Source organism: Scomber scombrus, chromosome 1 (genome assembly GCF_963691925.1).
Source record: "Scomber scombrus chromosome 1, fScoSco1.1, whole genome shotgun sequence".
NCBI lineage: Eukaryota > Metazoa > Chordata > Actinopteri > Scombriformes > Scombridae > Scomber > Scomber scombrus.
In genome coordinates this window covers 34,814,818-34,839,619 of record NC_084970.1, presented here as the reverse complement: position 1 = coordinate 34,839,619, position 24,802 = coordinate 34,814,818, and the positions used below count along the sequence as shown (strand labels likewise).

Sequence of the window (24,802 nt, the reverse complement as noted above, 5' to 3'; positions counted from 1 at the left end):
TGAATCAATGTGTCATTATAACGAGAATACAGAATATGTTGTTCTGGTGTAATAAGAAGTTTACTGTTAAAATTGAATAAATTTGGTCTGTAGTGATAATGAGAAAAATATGTTTAAAATGGGAATAAAATCTTGTAATAACCATAAACCTTTACATTGTTTATACAGTAAATGTAATAAGAGGAAACACTGTTTGTTTTTATAAGTCTGTATGTTGTTATAATGAGAAATGTTTCATAAGACACCTTATTGTAACTTGAAAAAAATGTGTTTTTTCTCATTTTAAGAGGATAAAGGAGGGATATGTTGTTCTTGGCAGGGGATACATGTAGACTGAAGCATAGATATTTGAGTTTCTTGCTATAACAACATACAATCTTATGATATGATGATAAAAAATGTCTTGTTTTAACCTTTGTGTCGTCCTCACGGGTCAAATTGACCCTTTCTGTTTTGACTGTTCCGTCTTTCCTCCCTTCCTTCATTCCGTCTGTCCTTCCTCCCTCCCTCGTTCCTTCCTTCTATCCTTCCTTCCTCCCTCCCTCCTTCTCTCTTTCTTTCCTCCCCCCTACCTTCCTTCCTTCCTTCTTTCCTCCCTCCTTCCTTCCTCCCTCCATCCTTTCCTGCCTTCTTCCTCCCTTCCTTCCTCCTTTCCTTCCTTCCTCCCTCCCTCTCTTCCTTCCTTCTTCCTCCTTTCCTTACTTCTTCCTCCCTTCCATCCTTCCTTACTCCCTCCCTTCCTTCCTTCTCCCTCCCTTCTTTCCTTCCTTCTCCCTTCCAACTCCCTCCTTTCCTTGCTTCTCCCTCCCTTCCTTCCTTCTTCCTCACTTCCTTCCTTGACTCGAGGACAACAGGAGGGTTAATGAAATGAATCAATATGTCATTATAACGAGAATACAGAATATGTTGCTCTGGTGTCGTAATTTGGTTCGCAGTAATAACAAGTAAAATATGTCATTATGACATGAAAGATATCTTATAATGTGAAAAATGCTCTTGTTAAACTAAGAATTGTCTCGTTATAATGAGAAACGGAGCAAATGTACATATTTGTCACGGTGACAACAACAACACAGCAGCAAGGGAGATAAACTTTCTTCTCTCTAGAAAAGTAGAAAGGAGTAAAAAAAACGTAATCATGACAGACTGAAAGCTTCTCTTTTGTGGTATTGTAAGCTTGATTTAGACGTGACATCTTCTCAGTGCTGGAAAATAAATCACATTAAAAGCAGAAACAGAGAAAGAGAGAAACACATGTGTGGTAATCATCATTTTCATAAAGCAGGGACTCCTCAGTCTTGGTTGAAGGGAGTTGATCAGTGTTCACTTGAGGTTTTTGACATTATGAGTGAATTATAGACTCAGCATATTAAAAAATGATTCTGAATATGAAATAAGAAGAAAAATAAATATATATATATATATATATATACTCTCTTCTGGGATCTCATTAAGTCAGAGCTGCTGTGAATTTCTTCAGTATATTGAGGGATTTATGAGTGCTATGACAGACAGATAGACAGTACAACCTTTGAATTTTAAGGCATATTGCTACACAATAATGTATGAATGTATGTTTTATATCTATAAACATGTTTAAAATGACTTTAAACAGCCACAGTGAGCTTGTTTCAACTTGTTCCACTTTGTAAACCTTTTTTTTTCTTCTTCTTCCTAATCCACACAGTTTATTGAAGTCAGTGATCCATGATGGGAAGAGTGTCACTGATCTTTTTTACGTCCTGCTGCCACATATAATTACAGATATCATCCCTCTGTGATCAACACATTTCAGGAGGATATTTATATATTTTAATATTTTCTGATGTTTGCCTTCAACTCACTGATGAGTCGGTGATTTCGAAGGACTTTCATGTCGTCAGCTTTTCAACAGCGGCACCAAGACTGATGTGAACTTCATTTTGGGGGAAATATGCTTGGTAGCTTTCATCCTGAGCATTAGCTTCTTGAAAGATAGAAGATGGATACCTTTTTTTGTATCTTTCTGCTTAATATGAAGCTACAACCAGCCCACTCATCAAGGCGCCTTCATGACAGCAATGGTGAGAGTTTATTGCCAGCGTTGCATCGTGTGTGACGGCTTTAATAAAAAATGTCGGTGGCAATCTGTGTCAGGCTGTATGTCATCAGGCTGTCACACTGGGAGAAGAAAGTGGGGTGAATCGTGGTACTTTGATGGAAAAGCTGTCTGCAGCTCTGATGATTGAAGAAGGCAGAAAAATGCATTTTCCACGTACTGTGAACCTAATTGTGTCATTTCATGTCGTATTGTAATTGGTTGGATTGTAGATGTGAGTCAGAGCAGCAGTCGCACTGAGAGAGATTTGGTCTCATAGTGAGAAGGAGGACACGGTTTTGGATCGATGAGTCAAGATTTCACTACACTTCTCTCATGATTGTCAACTTCTGTCTCACATGGTATAAAGCTGCTCTTAGTTTTCACAAATGCATCGATATTAGGAGTCAAATCCTGAGCAGCTGCCAGTTTCAGTGTCATTAAAGTTTAGTTTTATTGATGCTCATCACCACAGAAAAAGCTTGTTCATAGATAAAATCGTCCCAAACATGCACAAAACTTTTGCCGCCTGGTCTGTCGATTTGGGGTCTACCTGGTAAGATATACTGATAAAATGTGTCCAAGCCCACTGAGGTGAATTAGTTCTTCAAATCTGAAACACTGTGGAAGTCAATTATCTCAAGTTCTTGACCGAATAGCGAGTGAAAATAAGTGAGAATAGCATCGTGTTCTTTTGAAAAAATTGGAATTACTTTTCTTCTCACACTAATACAATTTTTAGGTCATAGTGAAATGGAAGTCAGTGTGTCTTTAGTAGCCTACCTTTAAATCTAATTCTTTGGATTTGACTTGACCACGAAAAGGCGCTGCAGAGAGAAAACGATCATCTGTCGTTCAATCAGCAGGAGGAATGAATTTAAATTAGACCTCAGCTGCTTTCTTCTGGAAAATGAAAACATAATTTCTTTGCCCACTGATTTCCAAACACACACCTCCACGTCTGATACTCCTCTGCTGATGACTCAGAGTTCAAGATGAGTCATTAAACATGTATGAAACGCTTTCCCAGGAGGAGAAAAGGCAGCGATGTTTTTATGAAACGCTCAAAAATGAATCATAAGTGATCTTTAGAGGTGCTCGTAGGCTCCATGCTACCTGTTTCCAGTCTGTATGCTAAGCTAAGCTAACCGGCTCCTGGCTGTAGCTTTATATTCAGTGTACACACTTTTTTCCCATCTAACTCTCAGCAAGAAACCCAATGCACATGTCTCCCAAAATGTTATATTATTCCTTTCACGCACGTATAAGGAAGTGGAGATCAGTGGTTGATTCGGAGGCTTTTCAGCTGTGTGGTATCCTGGTCTGTTGAAAGCTCATTCACTCTTTCTGCTTCTCAGGGACATTTTTTGCCCTCAGTTGATCCTCCCAGGCACACTTCCCTTTCAGGCTCTGCACAAATCCCATATCCTTCGCTGGAACCGGCAGACCTTAACTCGAACCAAGGCGGATATGTACTCCATAAGAAGAAGAAGAAGTACAGACTCACTGAAAGAAATGAAAACCTTCTTTAAGACTCTCTGTCTGCCTTAATCTTTGTTTTCTGCAGCTTTCTGCTGAAATGTCATTCTTTTGTTTGGGCAGTAATCTCCAGGGATGAAAAAAGGACATCACCAAGCAACAGAACGGACTAGAAATGCAACATTTATCAGCAGTAACTGTGTTTTTTAAAATGTTTCAGGGTGTATTTTTTCCTGTCAAACCATCCACATCCAGAGACGAGATAATCTGTTAAACTGAAAGCTTCAGATGCCCCAACCATGCCGTTAATCCTACCAGAGCACGTCTCTGCATGACAAGATGCTGTCATAGACGACGTGACATCACTTCACAGAGCTTCACAATCTCCCCGCTCTCTTCCTTTCAGTTCACTCAGTCAGCAAAAAAAGTCTGTGTGGAGGGAAATGTGTGTGTCAGCAGCAGCTCCAGAAGCATTTCTTGAAGAACTTCTTGAACTCTGTGTTGAAGATGGTGTAAATGATGGGATTCAGAGCGCTGTTGACGTAACCCAGCCAGGTGACGGTGCTCATCAGACTGGCAGGGATGTCGCACGTCAAGCACACGGCTCGCGTCGTGTGGACCACGAAGAACGGAGTCCAACAGAACAAGAAGCAACCTGCATGAAGATATGAAGACAGGGAACAGAGTTAGTCATGTTTATGAATCATGATGTAAGACCTTTTTGACCCAGATTAAAGTCTCTGTCACAACGACATGCAGCTCTTTATATCTCATTCATCCTGTGCATCCTAAGGGTGCAACAAACATATATATTTTTCTATATTTCTATTTTCTATATTTTTTTAATAGTCAACAAATGCTGTAGAAACACAGTGAAGGTTTCTGGCTCAACTTCACATACTTCCAAGATGCATGGAGAAGGAAAAACAATCTGAAGAAAGTCAAATCTCCACTTACACTTGTAGTAAAGGAGAACTTTACTTATAGACTAACACGTTTCAGCTTGCAGCCTTTATCATGGTCCTCCTGACCTGTCATGACCATGATGAGGGCCGCAATCCGAGAGCTTTGACTTTCTTCTTATTATCAACAAATCTCACATCCAGAGCCAAACCGACAATGAACTGATCTACTTACAAGCATTAAAGAAAAAATAGATCTGTAGCACAAAGTCAAAACGTTTTGATATGTAGCATAACAAGCTACTGAAGCTACATTACACATTACACTGAACTACTCTCTGGAGACTGAAAACACAATAGCTGTCATTAGTCTTTGGAGTCGTTTCTAAACAAACTAACATGACCAAACTCTTTATAATGCAGGAACATGTCACTCAGTGCAGCGTGAAGTGTTTTTAATAGTGTTTGAACAAGAGCAGAGGTCTACAGCACAGAGGATTAAAATATATCAGGCTTTGGATACACACACAGTACTTGTTAGTAGATCAGTTCATTGGTGGTTTGGCCCCTGCATGAGATTTGCTGACAATAAGAGAAATATAGAAAATGATCAGATATATCCTTTTAAGGCTCATGATTCACACATTTTGCATAGATCATATGATTTGTATGCTATTTACACAGCAATATGTAAAATGCTAGAGGCACATTTATAAACCTTCCAACCTTATCATTCTTTTAACATATAGAATACATCATTACATTTGATGATTAGTTTGTTTTGATATTTCAACCTTTATTTAAATCTCGAGGGGAACATTGAGGGCGAGCCATCATTTTCTGCTTGAGAGCACAGAAGAACAACGAAACAAACATTGTTAAAAACAGTTGCATTCAAAAGCAGAGTAGCTGGAGATCATATTTTTAATTGGTCCATGGTAACGATTGGGTCTGTTGTAAAGTATTCCAGGAAGCTGCAGCAGTTTTAACAAATTCAGTGTTAGTCTGGGGAACGTTTGAGCATTAAAGAATCACTTGAATGTGTTGAATTATTACAATGAGACCAATTTAATAAAGTGCTGATGTATGATGGCATATTGCCTGTCAGGACTCTGTAGATGAAATTGAACCAGTGCATGTCTCGTCTCACAGATAAAGGTGCACATCCCACCTTGTCATATAAAGTGCAATGATGGGTGGAGTAGCTGTCACCAGTAAAATGAATCTGTCATGATATGATATGAGATATGAGATCTGAGAAGAGAGCTACAAACTAAACATTGATTATATTTTTGATGTTCAGTAATGATGATAGAGGCATCACTGCTGATGATGGTCCAGGTCCATGTGATGAATTAATATAACATGGGTGAGACAGAGTATGTTAAATGCAGTATGTCAAATGTGCCAGGATGTTGTATGATATTGGTCACAATTTGCAGTATGCAAGCCAGCATGCTTTTCTGTCTGTTCTGACCTACAATCCTGTGTGCAGTGGAGGATATACGTCACAGCAGCTGAGGCGCTGAGAGAGCACAGTGCAATGATAGTTGAAGCAGTGTGTCCCAATTATATGAATAGTGCATGTAGTTTGTAAGGGCAGCTGCAGTATGTACTACAAGTGAAAAGTAGAAGTATGTGATTTGTAATGTAGCAGCTTTCTCCTCCTCTTCACTGATCTCTCATGAATTATGTTTTTGCTCGGTCTCAACATCCAGTTTCAAACTGAAAAGTTTCAGATTAGGCAACAACGATGACATGTTTTTCTGTGACTTGACGGTCGGACTCTAAAAGATTCATAACCAGACTGAGCTCATTAGACCTACCAGAAATATATGACCCTGCCGTCTCATTAATTGTAGCTCAAGATGTTACTGCTCGGGGGCGTTCAATAAATTTGGGATTACTTGACTGCTTTTTTCTCGACTCCCTCCGGAGAAAATCATTTTTTTCATTAGCAGAATTCACAGAGAGAAGCAGAAACAACTTCTATGACCTTTTAACGGGAGGAATTTGGAGTATTAATTTTCCTTTTGCAGGTTAGTTTTAGAGGCCACAGTGTTAAACCACCTGAGACTAATCTGATGCCACACCAGAGATCCTTGCTCGGCTGTTCTCGGACTCCCTGAACTAACGCTGATGAGCTTACAGCCCCGAACTGAGATGATGAGTCGAGCTGGGAAAGATGGCACACCTTAATAAGCTTAGTTGCCCTGATCATGATGAGACACTGTGTCACTGAGTCAAAATGAGACCATTTGTCTCACGTGATCCGAGTGATTTATTTGCGTGTGTTTAGAGGTTGACGGCTGGGATTTATGTCTTTCTTTCCAGGACACTGGAGGACTTTGCATAATATGCCAGAGCTCTGCTGCCAGTAGGACACTCTGCACACTTCTTATTCATAAAATGCATTCAGGCCAGCTCTGACGATACTGTATTAAATGTAGGAATTCGTGTCAGGGCTCAGTTCTGTGCATGTATGTACGTATGTATTCCTGTCCTATTATTCTGAGGAGTATTTCAGGCACAGAAGTATCACAGAAACTCTGCAATGCATCAAATTAACTATACACTTGGGGACAGATTTGCAGAGAAATTGTACAGTGCGGTTTATGCTGAGTTTGTGGCCACAATGTGCTTTTATTCAGCTGTTAATTTAGTAAAACAACAGCTTTACTAAGACAATGCAGTCAACTTATAGGCTTGTTTTGTCCTCCAAGATGCATTTTTGCAAAGGAAGGAGAGCAGTATGATGACTACATGACAATTTCTTCATTATTAATATTTTAGGAGGCAGTAAACCTGTTAATAGGAAGCTAAAATGAGATTAAATTATATAATAAAATGAAACAAAGACACAATAAATAGACAGAAGCTACCAAAACAAGTGGAGAGAGAAACAAAGGGAGCAGCAGCGGTTCAGAGTGGAGCAGATGGAGGTGGAGAGGGTGTTGATATGGGTGTTAACACAGAGGTAAATGCAGCCAAAGCAGACCTACAGTAAATGTCTCTTTAATGACAATATCTCTCAGTTCACTACTTTGGTCCTGGCTGAAATATTTAGACAGAAAAATACTAAGAATACTAAATCTTCTCTTATTTATATACTATAATAAAAATACCTTTATTGTCATTGCATGTTAACATACAACGAAATTTGCCATCTCTCTCTTTTAACAAAAAAAGGAAAACTGCACCTCATTCACTCTACTCATTCATCCATTCACTCACATGCACACACATTAAAAGAAACTGTTGAATGAGTAAATAGCTATAAAAACATAATATCAGATATAATGTCAGATGTGATCAAAGTGCCAAAACTTGAGGTGAAGATATGTAGAAATGCTGCCTGCAAGTCAGAAGTCAGGGCTTCAACCTGGTCTGAAAGCTTCACAGCGTGTCACACGTGCTCATTAACGACCGTGCCTTCATTAGCCTTCGTTGCTAAGGTTGTTGCTATGGTTTTTCCATGTTGTACGTGCTCATATTTTAGATCTGATTCCGATTTGAACATGTACAGATGTATTTGAAAAGTTTATTTCATACTTTGTCGATGTTGCTTACGGAGCTGCAAGAAGTCGGCTGAGCAGCCAATCAGAACAGAGTGAGCTCATCGGGAGGCGGGACTTAAGGCCAGTTCAGATCAATGATTCGCTGATTTGAGACAAAACTGTTTTAGAATGTTACAGAGAAAAACGCAGAAGTGTACCTGGTTAGTTGCTGAGTGTCTGAAAAGATTTTAAATTAATAAATTACCAAGTGCAGTATTAAAAAGTAAGGATGTAGTTATTTCTCTTCAACCAATCAGGAAACAGCAACATTCACTTAACTATTATAGCTAAAAACATTGCCCTTTGACTGATTGGATTTCAAGAGTTCTGAGTGTTCCCCATCCCCTCCCTGCAGCCCACATAAAGAAAAACAAAAAAATCCTCACTGTCAGGTATGAATTTATTTCAGCAAATATAATAAATAATACTTGAGGTTATAACATTTACACTAGTTCACAGTGAACATTGAATACAGTTAATAACAATTATGTCATTCACACACACAGGATTAAATCTCGTCCCACTCCTGATGAGTAGCACCAGTGTCTGCGCTGACATAAAGGTCCTGCATGCTGGGTGGAGTTGGTGCAGCGTGGTGATATTTAGGGCTCTGTGTTATCAGGGTGCTCCTGCTCACATGTGCTTCACTTATTGTGCAGCAGGCCTGAATGATCCGGTCCACAGTCCAGCAGCAGGCGGATGTGTGTCAAGAAAACACGGCAGCAATTTAATGTTATTCCATAAAGCATTTTCCACCACTGTGCCTGCCCTTGACTGTCTGCTCTAGCGAGAGACCTCAGCTGGGTTAAGGTTTGAGGATTTATTCTTGCTTTATCCGCATATACGGCATATGGTGAGAGCTGCTGGGTTCCGGGAAGTGGTGCTGGGTCTTCTGCTTCAGAGAGTCCTGGAGTGAGCGTCCCCTAAAAACCTCACCATCTGACACCCGATGACGTATATAACAATCTGAAGCTGCTGTCAACCATCAGCACAATGGATAAGATGTGGTTGTAGTTGTATTATGTTGAGCCAGAAGATGTTGGAGGTATTACGGTGATGTGTTTCCCATCCAAAAGCTCCAAGGCAATTTGGGAATTCCACTCATCTGTGAGGTTGGGGCACTAAAAAATAAAAAAGACCAAATTAACAATTATATTTGTTGTTTACAGGATGATGAAGCAGAGAAGGAGGATGAAGAGCCAGAGGAAGGGGGGCTTGGAAGAAGTTGAGGTGGTGGCAGGAGGTGGAGAAGAGAAGTGAACTGGAAGGAGTGAAAAGCAGCTTAACATCGTTCAAGCCAAGAAGAAAAAAGAGAACTGAAATGGAAAAGCAGGAAGCTCCTTACTATGACACTATTCTGTAAAAAAAACCTCTGATAATAATTGAATTCTTAGGATGAACAACTAATAAAGGATGATAGATGAACAGTGTTTTCAAACTTAATTATTCAAAGCTGATTACATTAGACTGTTATGTGCAGTGGAGTATTATCGGATTATGTATTACATTTGCACTAAGTCACAAATATATGACTGCAAAATATGTGGGTGTTTAAAAAGCATCAAAAATGGATTTATATGTTTTTTTACCTCAATGATTCAATTAGTATAGAGCCCCCGCATATTGTCCTCATGACCTGCTGTTAAAACATCTTTATTAAGAACATTTTGGTGCAAAGACCTTCATCTTTAGTTGCTGTTATGTTTTAACTACAAGTGAAGAAAGTGGGAATGTTTCATGTAAGTGTAATCTAAGTATTCGGACAATGCACATAAGCTATGTGTCTGGAACCTGAAAGTCTTAAACCTCATGAGCATTTATTCCAGTTCAAATCCAGTGTGCTGGAGTACTGAGGAAATGTGTCACTGATCTAATGCTACTTAAGGACTGTACTCATGGATGTATTATAAGAGCTGGATAGGGTGCTGCCACTCAGTCTCAGTGGCCACTCACGGTATTGCATCTTAAAAAAATCCCCCAGGGGAGTCAAACTCATATTAGTTCAAGAGCCACATACAGCACAATTTAATCTCAAGTGGGCCAGACCTGCAAAACCATTGCATAATAACCTATAAATAATATATAATATATAATATCATTTTACCATAATAAACAGATGACCAGCCTGAGATGTCATAAGAACAATTAGTGCAATTTCAACATTACGTCTCAGTTTTTTACAGATTATTTTGCCCAGAGGCTCCTGACTGGCAAATGTTGCACAATTTTTAATTGGGCTGGATATTAAGTGGGCCGGATTGGACCATTGTAAAAGAGACATCTGTAAAACTGCTGACAGGTCACCTCGAACAGCAGACAATCTCAATTATGACTCTTTATGTTATGAATGTTTGATCCACGGAGGTTTTATATTTGTAAAACTTTCCTCGAGCCGAGAAAAGAGATTTAAAAATCAGCAACATCATCATAATGTAAAGTCTGTGTACAAGCAGGAGAAACTCTACTGCACATATTCAGTGGGTCAAATAAAGTGGAAGCAAACCTGGAAGCTAGAAAACTTTTTTGTGTATGTGCCAGCCAAGCTTTTCTTATAGGACTGAATGGGTGCCATTTTTAGTCTTTTATAATACATATAATCCATGACTGCATATACAGTGATTTAAAATGGAAGGAACTTGCCTTTAAGGTGTCATCTTTTAGGATGCTGTAGATTGCTCTGCAGGTCTCGGGGATCATTACACCAACAGTAGAGTAACCGACACAGGCTTGACACTGTCACCTAGAAAAAGGGTTAATCTTTGTGAGTGACTTTGGAGCTGGCCTCACTCAACTTTTAGGTCTGTCATGACGGTTAAAAGGTGCAGTCTGTAGAATTTAGTGGCATCTAGAGGAACAGACTCTGTATTATAATATTCACAAGTATGTTTTAATTAGTGTATAATTACCTGATGTTATGGAGAATTTGTTCATCAGTGGAGAAAGTGCTCAGTAGTTCAGGATGTCTTACACTGAAAATGTCTATTGAAGCTTGGCTGAGGACAATCAAAGTACTGATACATGATGCCATATCATCTTTAAAGCCTTCACAGATAGTACCATGAATACTCTATGCCCATAAATGGTCATACTCAATGCATCTACAGTAATGGAATTAATCTATTGGTTCGTTATTATACAAACAAAGAAACACAGGGAGTCAGACAGTCATATCCTCTGACCTTGGTTGCCACAGTAACGCTGAATCATCATAATCAAAGTGACTCCTGCTTTTCTCAAAAGCATCACAGACAGTTTCCTTCACTGTCTCAATGAGAGAAACAATATGTCTCTCTGCCAAAATGATAGTGCAGCCTTTTCTTTGAACTCAAGGCCCATGCTTGACTGTAAATATGGAAAATTCTCTATATCGCCCCGAAAATAAGAATTGTTGTGTTTTTGTTACCTTAAAATTAACCCTTTTTATCTACTTAGGGAGCAGGTCCTCTTGCACAGAGGCCGCCATGTTGCACAACCATGTTTCTACAGTAGCCCAGAATGGACAAACCAAACACTGGATCTAGAGAGAGACTTTCAGATTGTTATCAAGTTTTGCAGCCACTGTATTTTACTTCTCCATGTGTGGAAGAAGAGGGCTGGGGGAGGAGTATTCTATTGGTCGCAATCTGCAAACTCACCACTAGATGCCACTAAATCCTGCACACTGGTCCTTTAAGTCAGAGCTATATGACTGAGTTTATGTATGAAAGTTTCTCACCTGTTAACAATCAGTCTCTCTCCAGATGAAATGCAGTCCCTGAAGTTGGTGTATTTCCCGTTGAGTTAATGGCGTCATTGGCTCCTGCAGGCGATGAAACTGCTCAGGAAATAGGCGGACGACTTGGGTAAAAGCCGGTAAATCTCTGGCTTCCAGCTCCTTACATAGATTGGCGTAGGCACACTGCAGTAGCCAAAGACAGCTCCAGATCCTCAGGTTCCTGATTGTGGTGTTACTGCAAACACTGCAAGCAACTCTCCATCATTGTCTTATTTACTTATTTATTTAGGCCAGGTAAAGACAAACAGAAATCAAGCTAATTGACATGGTGCAATGTATCAACGTCGAAGAAGTGGGTTATGCTGGTGCATCGTTGCCGCAGAAACGGTCACCTGTGTCTGTTCGCGTTGCTTTGATGTGAACGACCCAGATTTTACGATCAGATGTCTCTGGGATTCTTTTTCTTTTTTTTTGCACGTTGCATCCAGTCTCTGCTGTGAATAATTGATCTGAACTGAAGAGTGAGGAGCTTAAAACAGCCTGTTTCAGACAGAGGCTGAACTGAGATGCTGCATAAAGAACCAGTATGAGATCAATAAGGAGTTTTTGACTGGAAATCATGCAAAGATATTCCAGTAGAGCCCCAGATTGACCTGGTGTAGATGTAGACATGGAAATGTGCAGAATATGACTTTAATTTACTCATGTAGACTGGTGCAGTACTTTGGTTTATGATCAAATATCTGTAAAAACTGTACTTTGTGTTTAGTGCTTATTAATACACAATGTTGGCATGTTAACATACTAAACTAAGATGGTGAACGAGACAAACATTATACCTGAATACTGTAGCATTAGTATGTTAGCATTGCAGTGCACTTTTTGCACACTGAATATTTTATTACGATCTGTTACATATATATCAGGGTAAGAAGGTTACTTTGGAAAATGTAATAGGTTACAGATTACTAGTTATCCTATTTAAAATGTAATAAGCAATGTAACTATTTCAATTACTTCATCAAAGTAATGTAACTTATTCTAATTTTCTAACCAATTTTTTCAGCTGTTAGGGTAAATGTTCCCTCCATCTGTCCTTCCTTCCTTCCTTCCTTCCTTCCTATTTTCCTTCCTTCCTATTTTCCTTCCTTCCTTAATTCCTATTTTCCTCCCTTCCTTCTTCAGACTTAAGATCAGCTGTTAGGGTAAATGTTCCCATTAAGCACCAAAATCTAAGTTCAGCTGTTTTTCATGGATACTGACATGATTTATAAGGGAGATCATTTCTTATAAAGCAACATTTATCTCTCATTTGAAAATGTATTCATTAGTTCAAGTAGATTTTAGAATATAAAATAAAGATATTTGATGAATAAAGTGGGTTTAATTGGTACTGTGACTCCATTTAATCCCATGTGTGCTCCAAATAAGCCCACATCATGATTTATTTACTAAATATAAACAAAAATATTGATTTCTGATAATTAAAAACAGCAATATATGTATTCAGTGACATGTTAAATATTTAAATATGAGGTAAAACCCTCTTGAGTAAAATCTTAAAAGGTCTGACTTTAAATGTAACCTCCTTTGTAATCAACAACATTTTCATCAGTAACTTTAACAGATCACAGTTTAGTTTTTGCCATTGGATAGATAAAATTAAGCAATTCCCTTTGATTTTATGTCAATGATATGTTTGTAGTGTACAGAACCAGCTTGTGCTCTGCAGTCGAGGCTTTGCCGTGCATGTCGAAGTTCTTTACAGTTGTAATAAATTAGTCTAAATTGTTTAATGGTCTTGTACCTCAGTGTGCTGCCCTACATCACTTAACTCCAGTTGACCGAAAATCTGCTGAGCGCTGCAGTTTGTACTCAAATGTCTCACTTGTAGATGTAAAGTTCAACGTTTGCATAAATTCTGCGTTTATGTATCGGATGGCATTTGCAGAATAAAACATAAGTAATCTCTGATGGGTGGTTGGCCGGAGCAGTAAAGACATCAGAGTCAATCTTAGTCTGCGTTTAAGTCGGGAGAGACAGTGTGACTTTAAGATTACGTGTTGCATAATAATTGGATTGAAGGCTTTCAGCTATAATGGCGTTACTGGCAGAAGTGACGCTTTTACACTCTGAGTGACCTGCATGAACCTCAGCTGACTCACAGACATCTGAACTTCACACGGACACAGTAATTACACTCTAAGTGCAAAAGTTAATTAATGAAGAAAAAGAAAAAGAATTAATCTGTAAATTCGTAAAAAATAAATTCAGGAGGGAAAATCTAAATTCATGGAATAGAGGAGCTGTTTAGGAGAGGAATTTATTATTTATTTTCCGATCCTGTTGGATTAATTGGTACCACACACACAAACACACACACACACACACACACACACACACACACACACACACACACACACACACACACACACACACACACAATTGCTGCATTGCCGACTTTAAAGAGGGCAGTAATCACCACACTGAGCTGTTCAGCATGAAAACACTTCACCTTCTGTCAGAACCAATTTTACTTCCATTTCCTGCTTCAGTGAATAAAGATAACTGAAATACAAAGGTGGCCATAATGGGAAGTGCTCAAAGACTTAAAAACTCAATCACAACGCTCCTCTGCAGCAGAGGAAACAACATCTTCACCTGGAAAACTCATATAGAGTTTAAAAAAACAATCTAAAGTAAATTAACACAGAGAAGGAAATGCTTAAATGCTTCACTCGTTGTCTTCTTAAATGATGGGTACAATTCTTCAACTCTGTCTTTAAACAACAGTCAGGAGCCCAAACTAACACTGAAACCTGTCTTTCTTGTTGTAATCATTCCTCCTGTTCATACTGACCATTAGAAGATCCCTTCATAATGCTCTTACAATGGACTAAATCCACAGTCCTCCTTCTGTGCTAAAAAATATATTTAAAAGTTTAATCTGAAGCTAATATGAAGCTTCAGTCGTCCAAATGAGTCAAATCTTCATCTTCTATGTTTCAACGTTACAGTGTTTTTAGTACCAAAGTCTTTGTGTTACTATACTTCCACCACAGCTCAACAGGGAAACACTAAGAGGGAATTTGATGCTAAAAAGACTGTAAATGTGTCAGATATCACTTGATATGCAGTGGCGGCTGGTGACAAAAATGTTTGGGGGGGCGCAGTTTGATGGTTGTGTGGTCCTAGTGTTAGTGTCAAATAAGCCGTAGCACCACTTCATACCGCAGCAAAAAAATATAAATAAGAAAGAAAAACTAATCTAAAAACAACACAACATACTATAATGTCCCCTGGTTTGTCCCAGTATGGTATCTCTGACCCACAGAGAGAGGAATAAAAAATTATAACCAGATATGATAAAATGCCCATTTCACTCACGTCACCTAAAGATACCAGCAGTTAAAGCAGAGTTACCAATAAGGTAATATGCTTAAAAAGAGACACCACCTATATTTTAGTTATTGTGTCTTCAGTCCTGATTTCACTGTAATCTGTTAGTTGTTGCAATACCTAAACATGACAATAGATGGCGCATTAAGCACTATACACTGCTGTGATTAGGCATAATTTATTTAACTTATTTTAATAATGAAATGTACCCAAATCAACTGTAATAGTCAAAATTACTTCCATCATTTCTTATCCTGCATTTATGCATTTTAGTTTTTTACACTTCATAGTTATGTCTTTTATAAAGTATTTTTTAACTCTTTACAATATTAATAACAGCAATGCAGCTACTACCTGATCTTTTATATGTCCTGTTGGAGCTGCTGGATGCAGCCACTGACTGAATCTATGTTCCTCTTCTGGAGCTTGGCATAGCAGAGGTCTACATGTGGCCAGATGTGGTGAAACAGCTGCAGAAAGAGCTCAGCAATGCTAAGTCTGCTAAAAACAACTTAGCTCCATGCTATTGTCTCGATGGCTGCAGCTTTCTGTTTGATTTTTTTCAGAGAGATGTTTTAGGTCTCGTTCCCCTGTCGTTGTCCACAACGTTTCGGTGCTGACACTTTGAAACAGCAAACAAATTAAGCAATAAAAGGAATAACTCACACTGCATCCAGCTAGCCAGCTCCGTTTATCATAACAGCAGCAGGAGAAACTCTCAGCTCCTCCATCACCTGCTGCTGCTTTATCCTCTTTCTCTCTTCTAGTGAAAGTCTTTTGAAATTAGGTTTTTGTAGAGAAATTACAAAATAATCTTCTTTAATTTCCGCGGCTCCACTTTAACGTCATCTCCTGAACCTACCGTCAGCAGGAGTTTGGATGACAGCAGCTGACGGGAAGGCGTGAATGACAGCCGGAACTGTCCAATCACAGTAGATTAAAAAACATGAAACAACAACAATTCGCTGCCAATAAAAGTGGGCGTGTCCGGGGCGCACTGAGCTGCGCCCCGTGGGAAACGTGACGCAGGCCAATGAGAGAGCAGCCTCAGGTCACATGCTTATCAAAAGTTTGAGGGCTTGCATTGACTTCCACTAGTCCGGCGCCCCGCATACAGGAAGTACATATAGAAATTAATAAAATACCATTTGGAATCGATTTAAAATGAATGATGACAGGTGCTTAGAGGCTAACATGACCATCTGGCTAACAAATACTATTTATTTCATAATTATTTAGCATTTTCTAATTCATTTATGTTTAATATGTTTAAGTAGATTTTGGCCAGATATTTGATGGGGCGGCGCCCCAGCGCCCCGCATTGACCGGCCGCCACTGTTGATATGACTAACTCACACTGATGAAGCTCAATAGAAGCTGATCAACTACTTTTAAATACATTTTGTCCTCCATCACTTTCATTGAAAGCACATCTGAAGGACATCTTTTCATAGTCAGTATGAACAGGAGGAATGATTACGCCAAGGAAAACATCTTTCACTGCTCATACAAACACCTGACTGCTGGTTTAAGACACACTCGACAAATTGAAAACCTGCTTTTATTTATTTATATGTGACTTTCTTGCAAATATAAAATATAATGTATAATATGTTTTTCTCTTTGCAGTCTGTTTATATAAGTATTGAAGCCAAGTCTGACAAGAGACAGCACCTGACGTCCATAATGCTTATCGGTTCTTAACCTTTGTGTCGTCCTCGGGTTAAATTGACCCCGTCTGTTTTTACTGTTCCTTCTTTCCTCCCTTCCTTCTCTCTTTCTTTCCTTCCTCTCTCTTTCCTCCCTTCCTTCCGTCTGTCCTTCCTCCCTCCTTCTCTCTTTCTTTCCTTCCTCTCTCTTTCCTTCCTTCCTTATTTACTTCCTCCATCCCCCTTTCTTCCTTCCTTCTGTCCTTCCTCCCTCCTTCTTTCCCTCCCTCCTTCCTTCCTTCATCCCTTCCTTCTTTCCCCCCTCCCTCCTTCTCTCTTTTTTCCTCCCCCCTACCTTCCTCCCTTCCTCTTTTCCTTTCTCCCCCCTCCCTCCCTCCTTCCTTTCTTCCTTCCTTCTTCCGTCAACCCTTTCTTCCTTCCTCCCTCCCTCTTTTCCTTCCTTCCTCCCTTCCTTCCTTGACTCGAGGACAACAGGAGGGTTAAACGTGATGATAACCCTTTATTATTGCCAACAAAGGCGTCACATCTGCCAGGACATGTCTACGTCTACGATATTCGATACTAGCGTGCATGGCCAATGTCACATGAGTAGTGAAAGATAGACAGCAGTAAACTCCTAAAGGTGTGGCTTCATTTTTTAACTGCAAGTCAGGTTTCACATCACAACACCAAATGTTTAAGGCAGCACGGTGTCAATCTAAGTGAGGTGAAGTGTTTAATGTTTTGTAAATGCTTAAAAGAATAAAGATATTTTTGTCATCTCAACATTTAACCTCTTTTTTGTTACCATATTGGGATTGGGAAAATGATACTTAACCCTCAGTGATGATTTTCTCTTAAAAAAACATTTTCTATCATGTGTTAGTGTTGATTTTGGCGATGTGATGTAGCTTTCCACTCTTAAAATGTCTTTCCCTTCTGCCAAGGCTGCTGTTACTTTAACGATGTTTCCATAATCTGCATCTTGATAAACAACTGCATTAAATTGCACGTAGGTATACACAATCATGCCTTGCGTAAGCCAGTTTTTTGTTTTTTTTTCCATTTAAGTAAGTGAAGTAGCTCATGAGAAAACCGTGGAAATGTACAAATATCTCATAAATCACTTTTAAAATTGCTGAATGTCTACCAAAAACTACTCACTGGTTCCCTCAGCCTAACCTTCCACTTAAACCATCAAATTTAATTGGAAACTGAGAACAGATTTATGAGATATCCTGCTAGCAAACGCAGTAAGTAAAAGTAGTATTTCCTCTCTATAATAGAGAACCGTCAGGGAGGCGTCTGATCGTCCTAAATTTATGCTGCAGCATGACAACCAGCATAAACATCCATCCAGAGTCATAAACAACTATCTTCATCTACAAGGACAACAAGGAGTCCTGCAGCAGATTGTTTGACCCATAGACTGTATATAAGAAATGGACGTAACAGCCGTGACGTCACCCATTGGTTTGTGGACTGCTGCTCGGAGGCCAATAGTATCGGATCTGAGCAGCGCCATCTTGAAAATTTCAGGTGCAATTTATATGGGCATCAGGAGGAGCATGAGGCGCCCTCCTGAACCTGTGAACCAATCAACCTGTCAATCACGACGTAGCCACGCCCTAATGCATACCCTGCTTTATCGTCACATATAAAATCAGGGAGGCCAAAATGTCCCAAATGAACATCATACTGCATTGAAGAAGGCTTTAAACTAGCGATTGAGACCATAAACACATTTTGAAAACGTTTACTGAGGTTAGAAATCAAGTGAGAAGTTGGTGAATTCTCCATTGACTTGTATAGAGACGGAAGTCCTTTTGACACCAAAACGGTCGCCCCCTGGTGGCCTTTTGATAGAATGTAGTTTTAAGTTACTTCCGCGTTGGCATCATTTCAGAGGACGAGCACTCCCAGCCTGGTTTGACCCCAACAGAGACCTGATCTCAACATCGTGGAGTCAGTCTGGGATTAACATGAAGAAGAAGAAGCAACTAAGATTCCCCAAAATCCAAAAGAAGAAGAAGAAGAAGAACTGTGGCAAGATGGAGGAACAACAACCAAACCTGCAGAGTATCCCTGAAACACTGTGTGCAGGTGTGCCGAGGAGAACTGCTGCTGTTTTAAAAGGCAAAGCTGCTCACTACTAATACTGATTTAATTCATGTTTCTGCTGTTTCTGCTCAACTTTGAATCAAGTAACTGATAGATAAAAACTATTTATGGCATTATTTTTTGGAAAGCATCCTCACTTTACTTTTACTGCCTAACATCCTGTGGCTCTGACATCACAGTTGCATTACAAAGTGTTTGCATGGAGTTTAAAAGACACTGAAACTAACCAGAGAGAGAGAAAGAGAGATGGGTTAATAGGAGATGCTTTTGAGTTGTGTCAGAGTTTTTGGAGCTTGACCCAAACTAAGAAATCAAAAGTGAGGATATGTTGGCTTCTGCTGCTTCTGCTGCTTTGATCATTTTCTTCTTTTTTTCCTCCAACAGTATGAAACTCCAACACTAGATTAAACCACTTGAGAACTCCTTTAATCGACACCTGCTGGCCGATAAGAAACAAGTATTCTCCATGAACATAACACACCTTTCAGACTCAATCTCACACCAATGACTCTCATAACCAGACTCTGAATCTATAAACCACATTTTTCTACATGCAAGTTGAAGTTTGTGCTGTAAGATTTGGTCCTTTTTTTAACCTAATTTTGCTATCTTTCACTCGTTAAAACAAACACGAAGCATCAACATTAAAGAGCTGCGTAGGAACTGTGAGCCTCAACCAACCGTTTTCAATCTTTGTGTTAACAACATCGAAAAGTAGTGGATAAGTGGATAAGTGGATAGGACAGGTTTTCAATTGTGCCTTAAAACAACAGTCTGGAGCCCAAATGAACATTAAAGCTGTTTTTCTTGCTGTAATCATTCCTCCTGTTCATACTGACCATTAGAAGATCCCTTCATAATGCACTTACAATGGAAGTGATGGAGGACTAAATCCACAGTCCTCCTTCTGTGCAAAACAAAAAGTATTTAAAAGTTGATGTGAAGCTAATATGAAGCTTCAGCCGTCCAAATGAGTCAAATCAAGTCTTGTTTGTGTCAACGTTACAGTGTTTTTAGTGCCAAAGTCCCTCTTTTTGTTACTATACTTCAACACAAAGAGGGAATTTTGATGCTAAAAAGACTGTAAATGTGTCAGATATCTACTTGATATGACTAACTCAGACTGACAGTGACAATCTCAAAAGGTTTTTCTTTCACACTGATCATCAGAAAATCCACTCCTGAGGATAATATGAAGTTGCAGTCCCTGCCCCAATCAGCCAAATAAAGTTGACTTGTCTTTCTGTCTATAGTAAAAAAAAAATCGGTGGCTTTCAAAGGTATCAACTTGATTTGATTCATTTGGACGGCTGAAGCTTCATATTAGCTTCAAATCAACTTTTAAACACTGTGGATTTTGTCCTCCATCACTTCCATTGTAAGAGCATTATGAAGGGATCTTCTAATGGTCAGTATGAACAGGAGGAATGATTACAACAAGAAAAACAGGTTTAATCTTCATTTGGGCTCCTGATTGTTGTTTTAAGACAGACTTGAAAAGTTGTGGATCTCTCCTTAATGGACTCAAACATTCAAAAACACTGTTACAGCCTCTCCCAGCACTCTCAGCTGTGATTGGAGGCCAAACAGGAACACTCACCTACTACGACAGGTAGCACCCTCATGGCTTTCCTCTCCCTATTGTTGATCTTGGCTCTCTTCTTCCTGTTCTTAGGGTGGCTGTAGGTCACTGTGGGCACGGAGTTCTCTCTGTACTGCCGAGGATAAGGAATCTCCTGCTGAATGTACTCGCCTGTATCGTCCAGCCGAGACTGAGCCAAGTCTCTCTCGATGATCCTGGGCAGCGGCATTGGCAGCGGCCCGGGGATGGTTCCTGCCAGTGGGGGGAAGGCTGTGGCGACGGCCGCGTGCTGCAGCTTCCTGCAGGCCTCGATGCTGCTGCGCAATTTGGCCCTGCGAGTCTCCTCCCAGTGCCGCAGCCCGCGAAAAACCCCGAAGTAGAGCAGGAGCATGATGGGGCAAGGGATGAAGAAGGAGCAGACGGAGGAATAAACCACGTAGTTATTGTCTTCCAGTTTGCACTCGCTCGGGTCCCGGTTAGGCACATTGTTAATGCCAAACATAACAGGTGAGGCCACGGCCAGGGACAGCAGCCAAGTGGCCGACAGCAGGATGAGCTGACGATGGTCCACATGCTTACGGTTGTAATTTAGAGGTATGGACACTGCAATGAACCTGCAAAACAAAGAAGGAAGGGTAATGCTTTAAATTACATGTCTAATAGAGTAACAGCTACCTGAACATCTACCAACAACTATCTCTTTCTTATTATAAAAAAACACAATTCACATGAATGATCTGACTCTGCGGTGTCAAACTCATTTTAGTTCAGGGGCCACATACAGCCCAGTTGTATCCCAAGTGGGCCGGACCAGTGCAACCATTGTATAATAACCTATAAATTATATAAGTATGTACATTTAAAATAAGCCCAACTGAGGCAAATGTGTCCATTGCAAGTCAGATATCTCAAGTGTGACGTTGAAGTCTTGACTACAACTGATAAGTGAGAATTGTGGTGCATTTTATTAAAAAGATAGGAATTACTTTTCTTTTAATTTTCATACATTGCAAAGTTAAACACTGGGCCACATTGGACCCGTTTCCTGGGCCGGTCCGAGCCCCATTATCTAATGACGCTTTTCCACTACACAGTTCCAGCACGGCTCGGCTCGACTCGGTACGGTTCCAGAACAGACCTTTTCCATTATAAAAAAGTACCTACTCAACGTGGGCGGGGTCGTCATAGCACGGCTCCGCGAAACTGCCGTGACTTCGTATTATACGCGACACAAAACACATAAACAATGGAGGACATGGAGGCAGTGGTGTACTTGCTGCTGTATGAGGCTTTTTGTCACACACAAAGCAAGAAAATTGAGCCGTATGGCTGTAACTATGGTAACACTGCTGCCGGTATTTAAAAATGCCGGGTTTGATTCTTGTGTGGGACGGCTCATGACTCTTCCAGCGACAACTCTTCTGACCAATCAGTGGCCGGCAGTCTGGTGACGTCACATTTTAGTATCGGCTTGGCTCGCTTGGAACCTCACCAGAGCAGGTACTAAAAAAGTACCAGGTACCAGGTACTATCCTTAGTGGAAACGCAAAAAGAACCGAGGCGAGTCGAGGCGAGTCGTGCTGGAACTGTGTAGTGGAAAACGCCATAACTGATGAGGTGATTCTCTCACTTTGTTTCACCACTGGAGAGACACCTTTTTCTCCTGACATTGCATTAGGGTCAATGTTGTAAACACATCAGATATCAAGGAGATTTTACACATTAAAGTGAAGTTTAGAAACATAAAAAAACATTAATCTGTTGAGTGTTATTCTTCAACATGGAGATAAATATAAATATTCTCCCTCTGGTTTCTTATTACTTCCTTTCCTTATTTGCATATACATTAAAGCCATATTGAACCTTCTGTAACACCATAAAGGTGATTTATACTTTCATCTAAAACCTTGACTTGACCGACACACACACACACACACACACACACACACACACATATATACACGTACCTGTCAACACTGATGGCACAGAGGTTGAATATAGATGCGGTGCAGAGCATCACATCCATCGTCATCAGGCCATCACATATCAGCATGTTCAAGGACCAAACTCCACCCTGGAACTACACACACACACACACACACACACACACACACACACACACATACACACACACACACACACACACACACACACACACACACACACACACACACACACACACACACACACACACACACACAGAGAAAGAGAAAGAGAGAATGAAACCACCTAATTAGCTGCCCCAAATCTGAGCGTGTGTGTAAATATCTGTAATCCTCTTGTGCTTGCACCACTGCAGCTAAGACAAACATTCTTCCTGGTAGAAAAAAAAACACACATAACTCTGTCCACTTCTCTTCTCTTCTCCTGTCTTTTTTTCTTCTTCAGGTGGCAGGTGTTTAACTTTTCAAGACTAACTCTTCTTAATCCAGTGACTGCATGTGGACGAACCCACCGATGTGACACTCTGTGCTGTGGCGAGATTAACTGCCTGGCACAGGTAACAAGATCACAAATGCAGCTAATTAAGGAGGATTTATATATAGAGAGAGAGAGGCAGAGGGAGAGAGCATCAGCAGGGCATACCTGAGCAAGAGATATTTAGACAGGCAGGCAGGTGGCTTTTAATACCTTCATCAGGACTAAGTTACAGCCCTTTAGACCTTTTTTATCGCCTGGAAATATAGTGCTTTATGAATCACACCTCTCCAAATACCACCCAGCGTCTCACACATCATTAATTACTCCTAATTAAAGTGGTGAGAGAGACACTGTGGCACACAATGGCTGGCCTCCCTTCAATTTTCCTGTCATTAATCATGAAATAGCTCCTTGGTCAGATTAGTTCAACGTTGATCCTGTTTATGATTATAAGGAGGGTGAAATACACATAGCAGAAAAAGGAAGGACATTTGTGTTTGTAGAGTATTTCTTTGTTGTAACAATGCATCTTGGCAATGAATCTTATACCATTGGAAAGCCTGTTTATTTCCCTTTTAAATGGTGCCAAATGTGTAAGTCACATGCATTTGTGGGATGAGCAGCAGAGCTGAGTATGTGGGTTGCACCCATGAAAAATTAGTCAAATCTTGTGGGGTTCTTGCCACAACCACGTTGACTCAGCTCTGCTGTTCATCCCACAAATGCATGTTCCTTACAAATGTGGCACAATTTAAAAGGGAAATAAACAGGCTTTCCAATGGTATAAGACTCATTGCCAAGAAGAATTGTTACAACAAAGAAATACTCCACCAAACATGCATTTCCTTACTTTTTCTGCTATGTTTATTAGCGTCTTCTTGCTTTTTTTTTTTTTTTTACGCACGAGAAACAGCACCGTAACGTCCCTGCAGGTGTTATAATGGAGGTGTGTGGTGAGGTGTGGAGGTGCTTACCTCTGCGTAAACGAAGAGTGGCAGCACCAGCACCGCCAGCAGCAAGTCTGCAAACGCCAAACTCACAATAAAGTAGTTAGTTGTCGTTTTCAAAGCCTTCTCCAAGTACACGCTAAGGCACACAAGCACGTTCCCACCCGTGATAACCACAATCAGCAAAATCCCGAATATAAGCGCCGGGAAGTTGTATTGTGTGGCAGCAGCAGCGGCAGCAGCAGCAGCGGCCGAGGAGGGCAGCGTGTCGTTGGGGAAATCAGTGGAGTTGTCCGACATGGTCGCCGGTGTTGCGCCGTGCGTCGTAGCAGACTGACGGGCTCCGTATCCGAGGGAGAACGACCCTCTCCGGTGCAGTTTTCATCTATGAGCCGTATCCAGCAGCTCTGATATGTAGGTGGGGTGCAGGTGAAGCCGGTGTGTGAGTTTTTCCCGTAGGGGTGAACATCTATAAAGGCTGCAGTGAGCTCCGTGCGCTCTCTCCGCTCTCCAACCGAACCAAAAAATCCAAGCTTTCATCCAACTCCTCCTCCTTTAAAAGACCACCTTTCACTTCTCTGCCAGCCCCCCCACCCCCGCCCCCCCCAGATGTGCAGATACTGCCAGATGTGTGGACCAGTTTCCTCGTCCTCGTCCTGTCAAAGTGCTCGCTGTGTGGAGTAAGTTACCAGAGTGGATGAATCAGAAGGCAACAGCTTAAATCCATCCGCACAAATCTGCTTACTGAAGCTTTTCTGTTCGCTTTTGTGTCAACAGTCACAGAGGCGGCGGTGAGCTGTTGGAGCAGGACGACCAACAATAAATCGATTGCTTTCAGGAAATAATCTCAGAGCAATATACATGTTATATATATATATATATATGCATGTTTATATGTTTATCTCCAGAATAAGCTGTGTGTGTGTGTGTGTGTGTGTGTGTGTGTGTGTGTG

General features: G+C 40.4%; 1 protein-coding gene across 1 annotated transcript; it reads right to left on the bottom strand.

Annotated features, from left to right (window-relative positions):
* Positions 1 to 4,008: 4,008 nt before the first annotated feature.
* Positions 4,009 to 24,149, bottom strand: drd4b (dopamine receptor D4b). Its single transcript, XM_062417427.1, has 4 exons — positions 23,877 to 24,149; positions 22,449 to 22,561; positions 20,500 to 21,095; positions 4,009 to 4,211 (listed from the first exon to the last, which is right to left on the bottom strand). The coding sequence occupies exons 1-4, from the start codon at positions 24,147 to 24,149 to the stop codon at positions 4,009 to 4,011; spliced, it is 1,185 nt and encodes a 394-aa protein (XP_062273411.1).
* Between the last annotated feature and the right edge of the window lie 653 nt (positions 24,150 to 24,802).